The sequence below is a fragment of the Colletotrichum fructicola genome (assembly GCF_000319635.2).
Source record: "Colletotrichum fructicola Nara gc5 chromosome Unknown KSG_Nara_v1_contig04, whole genome shotgun sequence".
Classification (NCBI taxonomy): Eukaryota; Fungi; Ascomycota; class Sordariomycetes; order Glomerellales; family Glomerellaceae; genus Colletotrichum; species Colletotrichum fructicola.
Genome location: NW_027094054.1, coordinates 3016653 through 3031131, shown reverse-complemented (window position 1 = coordinate 3031131; position 14479 = coordinate 3016653). Strand labels below are relative to the sequence as shown.

Below are 14479 nucleotides of genomic sequence, written 5' to 3'. Positions count from 1 at the left end.
AAAAGTAGCCCGGTTGTTAAGGAGAATTTATACATCCTGTCAATAACAACAAGTAAAGTCGAATCATGGGATTCTGATTCAACAACTGCTTCTCAAGTCCATCACCCCTTCCCTCACGCACGCATTCCCTGCGCAGCCAAATTCTGTCTCTGGCACAGGCGCTCTGTTGGGGGATTGTTAAGCTTTGCCTTTCACACATCTTGGCACTGACTGTGTTGGATCTTTCCTTGCCAAACCTGATTCCCGCCTTTGGTCATTGGTGCTTCTTTCCCCGGGTGCAGTGTACCTTTCTTTTATTTCATAGATGTGACTGCTACCTGGCTCGACGAAAAAGCAAAGAAAGGATAGCAACCAACCCGAACATGTATTTTCCACCGTGGACTTCGGTATCATAGCTTCGGCATGTACGCGTTGCGAACCTGCAACCTCTGCGACAATGAGCCGGCCTGCCAGACGAGACCGAGAACTAGCAGCGATCAACCTTTTGCAGCTCCAGCAATTTGTTTCCATGACACCGTCCGACGGCCCTCACAAACGATCCCATCCTTGCAGCGTTCCGCCACTCCTCGGCATCTCCTTTCCACGTCCCCGTCTCTGTTCGCAACCAGATTCCGAGTGTCACATCTCAACTATAACACCATGATCATCAGGGTCCCACCCCGAATTGGCCTCTCAAGAACCCTTTCTCGGATGGTCTGCTTTGTTACCCGCACCAGAGACAGCCCTCCCTGAGACCACACCGCATTCATCTGAAGCCTTCCCCAGCATGCTGACCCAAAGTCAACGTTTTCTGGCCTCACTGGAAAGTCAATCAGCCCGTCGTCGCACGCTACAGCAGCTGTGTACGCTTTTGCATCGCCTTCTACAAATCCCACGGCCTTCCGGCACGGAACATGCAGAAGACGCAGTCCCGTAGATGTGTCAAGGACATGCAGAGTTTCCCCCGTGTCACACTCCAGTACGCAGCTGCCGTCCATCGCGCTTTGTTTAGGAAAGCAACTGACAGCATGCCCACTGTGGATAACTACACAACGCCCGAACTCTCCGTCTGCTCTTCCATCCCACTGCCTAAACGACGCCAAGAAAATTCTCCTAGGCTCCCCGCGTGGCACGGCCATCTTGGAGTGAGACTCAGTATCTGGGGCAGATCAGCTGAGTCAATAACAAGCCGTGTCGATGCAAGACACTCTTTTCCTTTTGCTTCACCCACTCACGCACCCGTCACCGCCTTCCGCCTTTTTGCTCCGTATAGCACTTCCCAAGAGCAGAGAAGATGTCGCCGAGCAAGACTGCCATGGCCCAACTCATGACTCTGCGAAGAAACTTTGGCAGCTTGGGGCCACTGGTGGACAAGACGCGTCAGACGTACAACTACACATGGGAGAAAAAAAAACCAAGCCACCGTGTTCAGGCAAGGCGAGCCTTTTGATGAAACGACAACTCGAGGCAAATCCTTCGGTATCCAGGCTGGATAAGCCTGTCGGTTTTCCAACCAACTATCAAGCACACCAAGCAGGATTCTTGATCGGACGAGCCCGTCACCCGGCTAAGATAGGTCAACCCACCACTTCCGCTTCACCGGCTCGACGCCTATTTGTTCTCTCGTCCAGTAAGCACCCGGTCTCTAACCATAGGCTGCGGGCGACAGCCACGGCACCTAAGGTTTGGGCGACCAAGACGTGAAGCGGTCAGGGCGATGATTTGCACGGGCGCTCTGGAGAGTCATCACCCGAAATTCCAAGACTTGAAATTTCCCAGTCAGAAGGGGCGCAGAACCACGCTGCCTTACAAATACTTCACCTGATCCTTCACGTCGCTCGGGACGTCCCATCCCATGCCCCCCCTCTCAAGCAATACGCCGTACACAATCGAAGCGACCAGATGGACCTCACCCGCACGATCGACGCAGAACGGCAGAGAAGATGACAGACTCCGCCAGGTGTGGATAGGAACGGTCGTGAAGGCGGCGGGGAGGCGTGTATGCCACAGTAGATGGAGGCCGGCTACGTCAGTCTACCAAAAGCATGTGTATGTCTGCCTGCCAGTCTGCCTGCACCAAGGACGACCGACGTACAACATGGACGGAGAGTGCGTCAGGTCCATGTCGTGCAGCGCGGTTTCCTTGCTATCCTCTCACCGTACCACTGTACCGACTGACTGAGTGCCTGACTCTGCCCCGCGGCCGGCACCGAAGTGGCTCTCGGGTCTGGGCCTTCCCCTCCATCTGAATGCTGTCATGGCAGTGGAGAGCCGGCCGCTACCAGCCGACAAAGGAGGGCGAGCTGAGGGGACACTGGACGTGGATGGTGGTGGTCCAGGCAGTCCTCAGGCAATCCGCTGTCCAATTGGCGCCGGGCCTTGGAGATCGGGCGGAGTCTGATTTTCTGCCCCAGCAATCTCACCCCACCGCTCCGCTTCATCCCGGCCCATTCAATGACGACCATTCGATGGACACAACCCAGGTAATGCCGCTTTTTCGATGCTCCCATTCTCCAGCAGAAAACGAATTCCAATCCCCCATCTTCCAGGCAAGACGTCACATGACTGCCCCGCGACGTCCGATCCCACATTCAACATCCAGTCCTGCGGTGGACATTGGTTCAAGACTCCAAAGTCCAAAGCCACCACCACCACCACCATCACCACCACCACATGCCCACCTCAACTCGCCGGCTGTGTGCACCTTCATCCCTCCCATCCCGCTCCCCCCACGACACATCCTGAGCGACGTGGCAGCGAACCCTTAGTGCTCCCCCCCTCCTCCCCAGTTCTCCTCCATATCGACGTGTGCCCAGGCAGCGATGCCCACCCTCCCATTAAGCCCTTCCGTTGAGGTATTGCGGGCGATGCGTGCTCAGCTGATCGAGTTGCCGGTAGACTTTTTGAGGTCCCCCCTTTTCTGATTCGTCGCCTGTTGACTCCCCCATAATGTCGCAAAGAGTAAACTCACCGCTGTGCTTACTGTGGTAGGCAGGGTGACCAGCTCGTCAGCGGCTCTGCAAGTGGACGATACTTTCTGCATTTCTTCGGCGGATTAAGCTTGCAGAAGTGCACGTTGGAGGCCGCTCGTGACATGTTGTAGTGCTTGTGTGATTCGCGGGAAAGTGTACCATTTGCAAAGTTCCTGAACTTTGGGGCTCAGTAACCCAGGCACCATGGGCGAACAGACCTCTCGAGATGAAGAAAAGGGTTTTGCTACTCAGGCGGATACCTCTTGCTATGATGACAGGACAATGGCAAAGTAACAAACACGACGATGATGAGCATATACTATGTAATGGCAAGGGGGGAAAAGCAATCATAATTAGAGTAGCTTTTACGTAGTCGTCCGCCCGCAAGCAAAATCCAACAAGAGTCTCAGCATCCCAAGACTCGGGTCATGTGCATATACGGAGGTCAGAATCGCTTGCACCGGAATTAGGTGCGTGTCGCAATGCAAGGCAGGCAGGCACTAGAGAATCAATAGGCATTGTCGAACAAATCGAGAAAAATGTTCCTTGACTTTCTTTCTCTCTCCCACGTTCAACTACCTTAGTATATATCGCGCGCAAAAGAAAAACGGAGGCCACTTGCATTTGTCTCATACCACAGGAACTCAACTCAAGACACGTCAAAATCAGTCAAAAGAAGCAAGCAAGCAGGAAAAAAGTCGCATCGTCGTTTCCGATGTTGGGTCTCGTGATTAGAAATATAAACACTGGTAGCCCACATCCAGCCGAACCCTCAGAACGCCAGTCGGAAAAGAAACCCATGGGTAGTGGTGTGTGTGTTTGTGTGTCTCGTTGCGTAGTGGATGTAATGCGGCTAATCTTTTGATCTCTTTGGCCAAAAAACAAGACCCAGTCCCAACGTCAAAAGATCTTGTGTGTTTTCTCTCTCCCCCCCCACCATTTCTAAACGCCTCAAGCCCAGCAAAAAAAGATGACAAGTTGTCATGTTGAGAAAAGAAGACTAGGGGACGCTATAGAGACGCGTGGGTAGTTAAAGGATAAGGGTGAATAGTAAAAGGAAAAGCTGCTGGAAGAGACGCCGGGGCGCCAGATAGAATGGGCGGGTAATCGTGACGGTCGGGGGAGAAAAGGGGGGGAAATAAACAAGGTAGGTATACAAATACAATTTCGTAAAAACACAGCTTCGTCACTCGCGTACAATCCCGCTCTCTCGTCCGCAACGGAGAGTAAGAAGTAAAAATGTGGTTCAACGCCTTCTCGACGACCGGGCGCTCGTGCGCTTGCGCACCTTGCTGTTGGACTTGGCTTTACTGACGATCGTATCGGCAGTGATCTCGCCAGGGACGGTCGGCGAAGCAGTAATAGTGCTGTCCTCGACGTCGAACGCGAGACCCTCAAGCTCTTGCTCGTCCATGTCCGTCAAGTCCTCACTAAGACTGCGGAGAGCTTCGCGGCCAGCCCACTGCTCTTCAACAATGGTAGTACCCTTCGGCTTGAACTCCTTGAAGTACCATGGCACGCCGCCCTCGGAGAGCGGGTCTGTCGACTCGTTGCCGAGACTGCCGTTGGACTGCGGTGGTGTCGGGGGCGCGGGTTGTGATGGCCTAGCGATGGAGACGTAGCCGTTGGTTTCTGGGGGTGTGTCGGATGGTGGCGGAGCAATCGTTGGCACGATGGTCTCCGGTTTGTCTGCCGCCTTTCCGTTACCCTCATGACCTGCTACTGATGAGTTGGATGAGTGCACGTCGTTTGGCTTTTCCAGAGTCGACGTGTTGACTTCGATATTGCCCTCATCGTCGTCTTCGCCTTCAGCATCTACATCCATCTCATCATCGTCTGGAGGTCTCATGATGTCTTCTTCCTCCTTGGCCTTCGCAACGCTCTCTTCACTAGCCACTGTGATCTGCAGATCTTCTGGCCCCTGCTGCTTTTGTTCAGGTCCAGGCTCAGGCTTAAGTACCGCTGCTGGTACCGATTCGTCGGTAGCGTCCACCATAATGGTGTCCTGGCTAGGTTCTGTGCTCTCTTCTGCGCGCGAGACAGTAATTGATGGCTGACGGAACTCGATACTGGCTTCCAACATGCCCTCAAGTTCTTTCGTCAAGGTGTCCAGTGGTTTGTGTGTGATATCAGCTTCCGTCCTGAGGGCCGCCTCCAGCCGTGGCTGCACATCCTTCAGTATTCGTTTTCCAAGCGCCTTCCTTTGCCTTGGATCATGGAAGTTCTGTTTCACAGGCGAAAGTGGTTCCTCCTCGAGGGCAGGAGGTTCGGTGTTGATGCCCACGTTGATCACTTCACACAGGTCGTGTGTGAACACCAATGTGTTGGTGTAGAAGCGCTGCTCCAGTTTGTCCTGGAGTTCCAACAAACCTTCCTTGAAAATATTCTTGTCGAGACTGCATTCTTGGTTAGTAAGAGATTCCACGGTGACCTCGGATTGCACTTACAACATGGCTCTCTCGACCACAGGAACAAGCTGCTTCGCAATCGGAAAGTAGCAAGTATCCACAAATTCTTGCTCGAGCTCTGCAGCCTCGAGCTTCTCTTGCTCCCTCTGAACGACGTTCTCCGAAAGAGTCTTGAGTTCCCAAAGGTCCTTTAGCAATGTCTCTGCGAATTCGATTCGCCTGGCAAGCCTGGTCTTGCCCGATGGTCCCATCTGTGCAAAGTTCCGTCTCGTCAGCTCCATTGACGAGAATGTCTCCATCTGCAATTGCAGACGCTTGAGCAAGGCAGCGCCACGACGAGCTTCGCGCTTCAGTGTCCAGTAGCGGCAAGCTTCGCTTACGAAATCTTTGCGCTTGCGGAAGGGGAATCTCGACAGCGCTTGCTCGACAATATCAAAGACCGCTTGAGGGATGATGGGTGCACCCGATGGCAGCTTCCAAATCTGCTTCGCAGGTTGCCCCTTCTTCTTGTCCCCTCCAGCAACGTAGGACGCGAATTTGGCGCCAGTCATTTGGCTCTCGTCTGGGGGATGCTCCGTCAATGCGTGACGATGATTGGCAGCCAGAGTATGAGCTGCTGCCTGACTGTCCGCCCATATCCGTCCCTTCATGGCTCGCTTGTAGAACTTCTTAGCTTCCCGCGCTGCCTGTGCGACTCCGTTGTCTTTGGTGTAATCAGGGGGGCAGTGCTTGTCGCAGAATGCCTTGAGGACCATGCTGTTATCAAGAACCGCAAGAGCTCCGTGACTGTTTTTCATCTTAAGAAAAAGTCGTGACCGCCTGGCGCATGTGACGTGGAACGCTTGGTAGCAAGATTTGTTACTGCATTGTATGCAAGCACCCATCTTCTGATTGCATATGTAGCAATTCAACTTCCAGCGCGTCTTTGGCACCTTTTCCACATCCATGACAGGTTCCATGAAGGTGGCGTTGCCTAAGGACACCTCTGGAATCCACATGGCGCAAAGCAGGTGAGCCCATTTACTAGAGTTAGTCTGCTTGAAAGCACCGTCGGTGTTGGGACAAAATATGCAAGTCTATACACGGATTAGCGTCTTTGCAAGTCTCGAGAGCGGAAAATATGACTGACCGGAACACCGCGCCCAATAAGCTGGCACTTCCGACATAACCATTGTCCCTCGGGAATGAAGGGTACGCCGTAGCATTCTTGGTGAACCGCAAGGTCGCATCCATCGCAGAACACAATGGCATTGGTGTTTTCACAGTCACCATCGTCGCATATCGCACACTTGCTATCCTGCTCTTCTCCGACTTGAGGCTCGCCATTAACGGCCGCAGCTGAACTAGAGCGCGGACGATGCGTCTGCGGAGGTTTTGGGTTAGGTTTCGGTATTCGCTTTTCCAAGGCGTGCCACTCCTTCTCAATCTTGGTGATGGCAATCTCAAATACTTCGCGGGTAATGATCTCGAGGTCTTGGGCCTTGCGATGGTCTCGGTTGTACACCTCGAGCCACTGGTCATCTTGTTCGTCCATGTCGTATTCAACACGGCCAACATTGGTGCCACCAGTCGGGATGACTTCGCCATCGGGCTTGATTGCCGACTGCTCGTCTTCTTCCAGATTTGGTTCTGCGGCCTTGATGAGCCTGCCATCGGGGCGAATGTATCGATCGGTTTCTTGGTAGCCAACATTCATCATCGACTTGTCGACATAGCGCGCCTGGCCAAAGCTCTTGCTTTCAAATTGTTCGACCTGGTCTGATCTTCGGTATGAGGGCGCCTTCAAGTCTAGGCGCTCCTTTGGTGTTTGGTTCCGGATCGGGAGGACTTGCGGTACCTTCGGGGTCGACACTGGCGCTAAATCTCGGCTGAGAAAAGACACGGATTCGCGAGGCGGTCTGGTTCGTCGTTTCTGCGGAGTTTCGGCCCCATTGGCGAGCGCGAAGTATGAGTTCGTTTGCGGAGCTGGGGTATTGCCTGTCGAAGCTGGGTTCATCTCCTTCAAGGGCGTGCTGGATCCGTTCATCGGGGTAGATGGCCGGGCGATACTCGGGGTACCGGGAGGCGACTTTACGACTGGTAGAGGCAGGCCATCAACCTCCTCGGAGCGAAAGACCATAAAGGTGGCATCAATATCGAGCTTGGGGTGGAACTCCTCCCAGCCTCGCTCCTCTCGGGGCTTGTATCCCTCGTTCTCGGCAACGGCGGCGGCAACGGCAGCCGCAGAGCTGAATTCCATCTCGTCTCGATCGGCGGCGGTCCGTATTCTGGCACTTCGCTCTCGTCTAGGAACCAGTGCGGATACGCTGCGCGGCTCCCTTGGCTGTCTTCGCACTGTGATGGGTGTTTCGGTTCCATCATCATCGATGAAACGACCACCGCCGCCGGCGCCGCCAGGAATGTAACGCCTCCTTTTGGGTGGTGGTTCGGTCATGGGGACTGCGGATGGAGTGGTGAGCTCGCGCGAAGGTCGGCTGGAGGGAGCTGCGGGGGAAGCGCCGAGCTCGCGCGCAATGCGAGCAGCGTTGGTGGTTCCGGGGGGTCTTCCTCTTTTTCTACCAGTAGGTGGACGGCGCGGAGTAGAAGGTTTCGGCGCCATCTCTTGCGATTCTTATCCCTTGTTTTGGATCGATTTCGATGGCTCGCGGAGGGGAAGTGTGTCGAGAATCACCGCGTCAGGAGGTGGCGCGCGGAGTGGTTTTGCGGCTGAAGGAAGGGGCGGGGCATTGGCGAAACGGTTCCGCGCACGATTCTCCGGCACGCAACAGGGTTACAGTGCGGTCAATAAGGTGATGCTGAGGTGAGATCGAGTTTGGAAAATCATCAGGAGAGGAGGTGACGTCGAACTGGCGGCTCAGAGTTACTCCTGCGAAAAACAGAGAACGCGTGAAGTTGAAACGCACGGACCCGACAGCCATTGTTAGCCGCAGGGGGCACGCGCCATTAGTCATCCGCGGGTATCAGACCAGGGCCGCTGTTAGTGGTTGGGGTTCGCTTCACCCTTTGGGGGGCAGCCGCACCCGCATCCACCTCCGCACTAGCACTTGCTTCTGCCCATCGTGATTGGCCTGCTGCCCGACACTTTATCAGATTGACTTGATCCTGGGCGGGCCACTGTTCCTGGTCCCGTCGCTCCAAACCCGGCGCAGCCACTCTGCCTTCACAGTCTTTTCGACGCTTTACACCAAGGACCATCCCATCGCCTCCAATTCCTCGGCGCTGGCTCCGCCAGAGTCAGTGCGACAATTCGTCGTTCATCTCGCCTCGACCGGCTCGTCATTCACCTAACCCATGTATCGCTGCGATCGGCCGTCGCAACCATCGCCTCAGCTGCTTGGTAGTGGTTACTTGCCTACCTATGCAAGTGTATTCGAGCGCATCTCACCACAACACATTTCCGAAAACAGCCCTCTGTTCTGCGACGCTCACGCTCACGATTAACAAGACACCAGTCATTGTGGAATGTATACATGAAAAGAGTCCCATCTACGTCTTGTTCATCAACATCCAAGTCAAGACTAGACCGTCGCATAAGCTGTCGAGATCCAATTCAATACTCTGCAGCTCTGCGACCCAATCAAATGTGCGGCGCATGCCAGCGCATACTCCTCCCTCACGAGCGCCCTCATTCTTCAAAGTTGCGACCGACGTTGATGTCACCGCATCTTTAGCTACCCCGGGATCCCTCCCCACAATTCCGGGTCCCTTCCCGAGGCGGCCAAGCGGCGGCCAATGTGCCTTGCCGCCCCTCCTCGATCGGCCACCGCTAACCCACCACCACATGGCCTCCCTGTTTGACACACGCCGTTATTCAGGGTCCGACGTCAGCTCGGTGTTGTCTTGTCACAAAGCTCTGATTGAATTGGCTTTGGCAGATCTCGCAGGCAACACTCACTCCCCCAGTCCGCCGCCCCTCGGACATTTTATTCGGGATCAGCCGGATTTCAACCTTAAACTCAGCCCTCGACCGGATTCCGTCAACACGGTGTTTCCGCACACCGCTACTTGGATTTGACCAAGCGACGTGCTCCTCCTGTCTTCGTCCATTCATTCTTTGCGACTGTTTGAGGGCTGGAGTTCCGCACTCATCGTCGCCCCCAACCCGACCGACGATTCCACCCAACACCGAAACCACCGCAAATCACCAGCGCTGACAACCGCCGACCAATCCAGCGAAGTTGCTTGTTCGAGTGGGTGTCCAACTATGCCTTCTCAATTCTTCGCATGTCCAGCTTCGCTCGTCTCACTCTTGTCATTTAATCACGAGCGAATGCGAGTGTCACCAACTTGAGCATGGTGTTCTACGGTCGAGCAAATTCAACTCCCTAACCGAGAGGCACATTTCATTCGAAATTTCACAACCCCATTCACCCGCGAAACAGCTGATCGTTCTGAATGCAATAATCTCTTGCCTTAATTTCACACTCATTCTGATTAAATCAGTTCAAACGATTCATCGCCACGATCCTACGCTCCTTCACCGCTTCAGCAGCTTGACCTAGCGCAGTTCTATTTCTCATGCAAATTATTTCGATAATATCCAAAATCTTTATTTCAAGTGATCTTCAGAGCGACTCAAAATTCACCTTCAAGGTCGGCGAGTCGGTCTGGCCGGGTCGGTGGTGGGGAATTCTCCGTCAGTTTTGCACTTGTGGAACCCCAATACATCATCGAATCGCTGCTGTCGGTTCATCTCACCCTCGCTCTCCCAACCATTCGCTGGTCAGACTCGGGAGTGAATCTCCCCGCTGCCATCACTGGAAAAGTGCCATTCGTCATGAATTCTATGAGTTTGTCGCGTCAAACGCCATGCGATCGGGCTGTGGTTTCAGACGAGCTGGTCCGATGCCTGGGCAAAAGAGAAAGGAATACTTTAGCCCCATAACCTGGGCAGAAGAATGTTCTATTCGCATGATGCAGCTTGATCGAAAAAATGCGGTCTTTCCAGCCGGGAAGCCGAGGGGGGTTCTGTCTTTCGCAACCACGTCAAACAATGCTAAAGGCAGGATGCGGCGTCGATGCTGCAGTCGTCTTCAACGGGAAACTCATGAGCCACGAACGAAACATTTGGGAGCAATTGCAATATTCTAGCAACATCTCACGAATCCGAAGTGATCATCTTCTCAGAGCAGCAGGCGATTGCCGCCCTCTTGGCGGCCGTGGACTTTCGGAGTTATACCGATCCCGAAATCCCCAGCACAGTCCAGACGTCCGCATGTTCATTAACGTTCATATTTCTCGTTTGCTAACATCATACACAAGCGAAAAGCTACATCGCATTCAGCTAATTTGGTCTCGGACATGGGCTGGTGTTTCCTTTTTAGTGGCGAGACGACCGCACCCATGGAAACGCAATGGCAGGTTTCTTCTTACGGGACGGCGGGCTTAACTGCTGGAAATGCTTGTCTTATTCAGGCTCGGCAGGCTCTGTCACCCGGGGTCCGCTTTCAGCAGGAGAAAGTCGGGTAGGTCTTCATTTCCTCTGATCCAATGAGCTGCGGTGATTTTTCTGCAGTTGAAGTGTATCGGATTGCATGGCAAGTAACCAGATTCCCATGCGAAAACGTTCAATCGTCCGATCCTCCTATCCAAATCGTAGGGCAAACGCAAGCCTCGCAGCTGTGACTCATGATTAAGACCATTTTTTCTGCACGTAAGGTATCGTACTTGAGAGTATATATTTCGATCGTGCCAGGCGGCTGTGATTTCAATTCAGCAAATGATCGTCCAGCCGTTCTGTCGAGTAGAAGTACAGATTATCCTGCTAAGAACAACCCGTCGTGAGATAACTGGCCTTGGTGCTGTCGACGTTTAGACTGATTGTTAATCGAATGTAGACTGTCTATCAAGTTATCGTCTATTTCATCTGTGGTCGGTGGTGTATTCGGGAGGTGATTCTATTGGTGTATGACGACTGATAGAGCTGATCGCACTCGGTGAGCTTGTTCTGGGCCAGCATCGTCGCAACGGTTTCATTGGCTCTGTCCTTCCTTCGCTGAATTATCAAGATGGACCTCAGTTGCTCCTTTCTATAAGCGGAAATATGTGACGATTTTATAGCATCATATTTCGAAGTCTCTTCTAGCTTTCTGAAATGTAAATGACACTATCGATTGGGTTAGCTGTCATTAGTGGCATGGGACAATCTGAACTCAGCGCGACGACGTCTCCTGGTATAACCCGGAGATCTGACTTTTCCGTTCTCGGACCAGGATGAATCGACACATGATATCCCGTGCAGCGCAAAGTTGCTGCGTGTTCCATAGACTGACGCAGTCGGGGTCTGGCTTCTCCTCATTCATTTTGTTTGAAGTCATCGTTAACTCTTGTACGTACTCTGCAGGGTCGGTCAAAGTATTCGGCGAAGCTTGAGCACTCGCCAACCCGGACTGCATTGTAGCTTGTTATACGTGTTCAATATTATTCCATACCGCACTATCTAGCGATTCCGGCGTGATGTCTCTTGCTATATATTCTCACGCAAGATAGCTTTGGGGATGGTGATTTCACCACACACAACGACAGATGCGCCATGGGTATAGTCTGCTATGTATTTCCGCTGTGATTATCATCCATCGTTGTGAGTGAGAAATGCTAGTATTAGTATGAAAATAAATCAGATCTAGAATGAATAGCGATGAAATACTCACAACAGGTTGGATAATAACAACAGGGAGGTCAAGCCTCTGTCTAATGTCCATGAGCCCTGACAAACAGCCAGTCTTTCCCCATTTTCAAACCTCGCGTAAGTACTGTATGTACCTAGAGCCTGAAAACTTCAACTCCCATAGGCGATAGCGAATAATTGCCGGATGTATCGTTTGACAGTGAGACTTAAGTTTAGAACGAGACTCTCCCCAGCTACCCTATCTATATTTTCTACAAACGCACCTTAGACTGTCTGTTCAAGGTGCTTAAATGAGTACAGCATTTAAGAGCTTGGATTCGTTACAAATCGGCTACCTTGTAGGACGTATTTGCTGAAATTTGCCGTATCATGTTGCCCTAGGGCTCCCTTTTCACAAGCCACGACTGTCTAGTCTGATTGTGTTGCACGGGAATTGATAGCGCAATCTTCGTCCGTCTTTATCAGCAATAAGATGATGGGTATCCAGTCGTAAGTCACGCAGACACGTTTTCATTGTTCAAGAGATACGAGTAGAGCCGTGACCTCTCCGCTCCCGAACCCGACTTCAGAAACCAGTTGCGGAACCGCACAGTCATCGCACGAAACTCTCCAGTGCCGGAAGCTATGTGCTGGCAAATTGGCCTTGCATATGGGCGAAGATTCGGTCTGACTCCTGTTAAAGTAGTGGATGCGACAATCTAAAGCAAGCCATCGGAGTTTGTTGTTGCTTTCAAGCGAAATTGATCATAAATAATCCATTGATGGAAAGGTCGGGGCCTCTCATAAGGTAATAAAAGCACTAGTGTCGTTCATTCGGCACCTTGTCATGAACTCCAGCTAAATCTCCTGCCTTGGCTCAACTTAAGTCTAAGCCGGAGGCGATTTTCACTTTACAATACGGACCATACACTGAATTCATAACAAATTCCAAGCATCCGGTAGCTAACGTCACTTATTTCTTAGAGTAGTCTAGTGGACTTATGGAGGCAACGTAACTACAAAGCTCCAGTCTTCTACATCGTTTCGGATCAGCAACGGGTTATCATGGAGGAAATCCCGCGGTGTTGAGAAGGTCGATGAAGCATCCCATATTCTAATGAGCCCTATCCGCAGGGTTTGTTACGTCTCAGAATAGCGGTGTAAGAGGTTCAGCTTATTCTAGACCAAATATGTAGGAGACGATGAGTTCCATAACGTGATTTGACGCTCCTGGTTGAACAACATGGCTACACACTTTCATGCCCTGACTCCGAAGCCAATCACCACTCACGATCTTCAGTTTTCACAGCTATGAACGAGAATGATTTGAGAGTTCCTCGATTGGACCGACACATGCCCACAAAATGCTTACCTTATCTAGTCATCGTAGCCTCAATACCCCGCGTATGGAGCAGATTGAATCGTCTGCGTCACACAAGATTCGGTATAAATCTGCGGAATGGAAGGGGAAAATAGAACCTCTAGGAAAACAGGACAAATACGAAAGGTGGTTGCGTGGCATTGTATCAAAATTATTCAGCGTTTCATAACGCCACGACGGTAAGCCTGAGTTCGGGTTCAAGATGCTGAGACTGAAGCTCATCGCCACTGCTGCCATCACCCGTGAAGTATTCCGTAATGCTGCTCAAGTGACGATGAATCTCTGACTCATTAGGTAGCCCTTATAAACGCGTCGGCAAGCGCGAATGCCAGCTCAATCACGGATATCTCGAACTACCTACCGTCTTTCAAAATGCGGATGGGACGACTTCGATCGTTATCCACACAACGACTTCGACTAAATGACTTCTGTATATGGCATACAGTAAGCAGTGCTATGCTTGAAAGCCACTCAAATTGTTCGCTTGGGCTTGGCAAGATTGCAAATACTCAGGCAAGGCGGTGACCAATCGGGAATCCAGGCTACCTCACCAACGCAATGACTCAAATATGAGCTATAAAATCAGAAGAATAACGGATTGAAGAGCTTTGGGGAACAAAAATTGCTTCAATGGTGATATCCTATCTCCAACCAGTATCTGGAAACGTCCCCGTGCGCAAGGCCTCCACAAACATACAAATACACTTGACACTCCCGAGTAGAATATGATGCTCTTCACCCACCTCCTGATGCGCCTTTCGACCAAGGATTCATATATATATATATAACATAAGGACGGACAGAAATGAAGGGCACTTCAGCTCCTAGTGATGGGAGGTCTCTCGTAGTATGCTTCGCTTGGTGATAGCCGCAAAATAATATTAGTCGTTGCTACGATTCAAGCAGTGAGCAAGTCGCCCAGCTCAGCCAACAAGCTATTGACCATTATATCACAAGACAGAACTTCTATCGGGCTTAAATATAAGTTCAAAGACAGAGGAATAGCCTGTGATTGGAGTTGTCTCCCCCTCGCTACGCAGGCCTAAGATGGTTAGGCTGTAGAATGCAGTTATCTCACAAGCACAAGACTCAGTATAAGTAGCCGTTATTTCAACAAATCTTTCATTCTCCT

General features: G+C 51.9%; 1 protein-coding gene across 1 annotated transcript; it reads right to left on the bottom strand.

Annotated features, from left to right (window-relative positions):
- Window positions 1-4197: 4197 nt before the first annotated feature.
- NTO1 (NuA3 HAT complex component NTO1) lies at window positions 4198-7958 on the bottom strand (the record flags this gene model as incomplete). Its single annotated transcript, XM_032025027.2, has 3 exons — window positions 4198-5347; window positions 5399-6435; window positions 6489-7958. 3 exons carry the CDS (start codon window positions 7956-7958, stop codon window positions 4198-4200), a joined length of 3657 nt encoding a protein of 1218 aa, XP_031878428.2.
- Between the last annotated feature and the right edge of the window lie 6521 nt (window positions 7959-14479).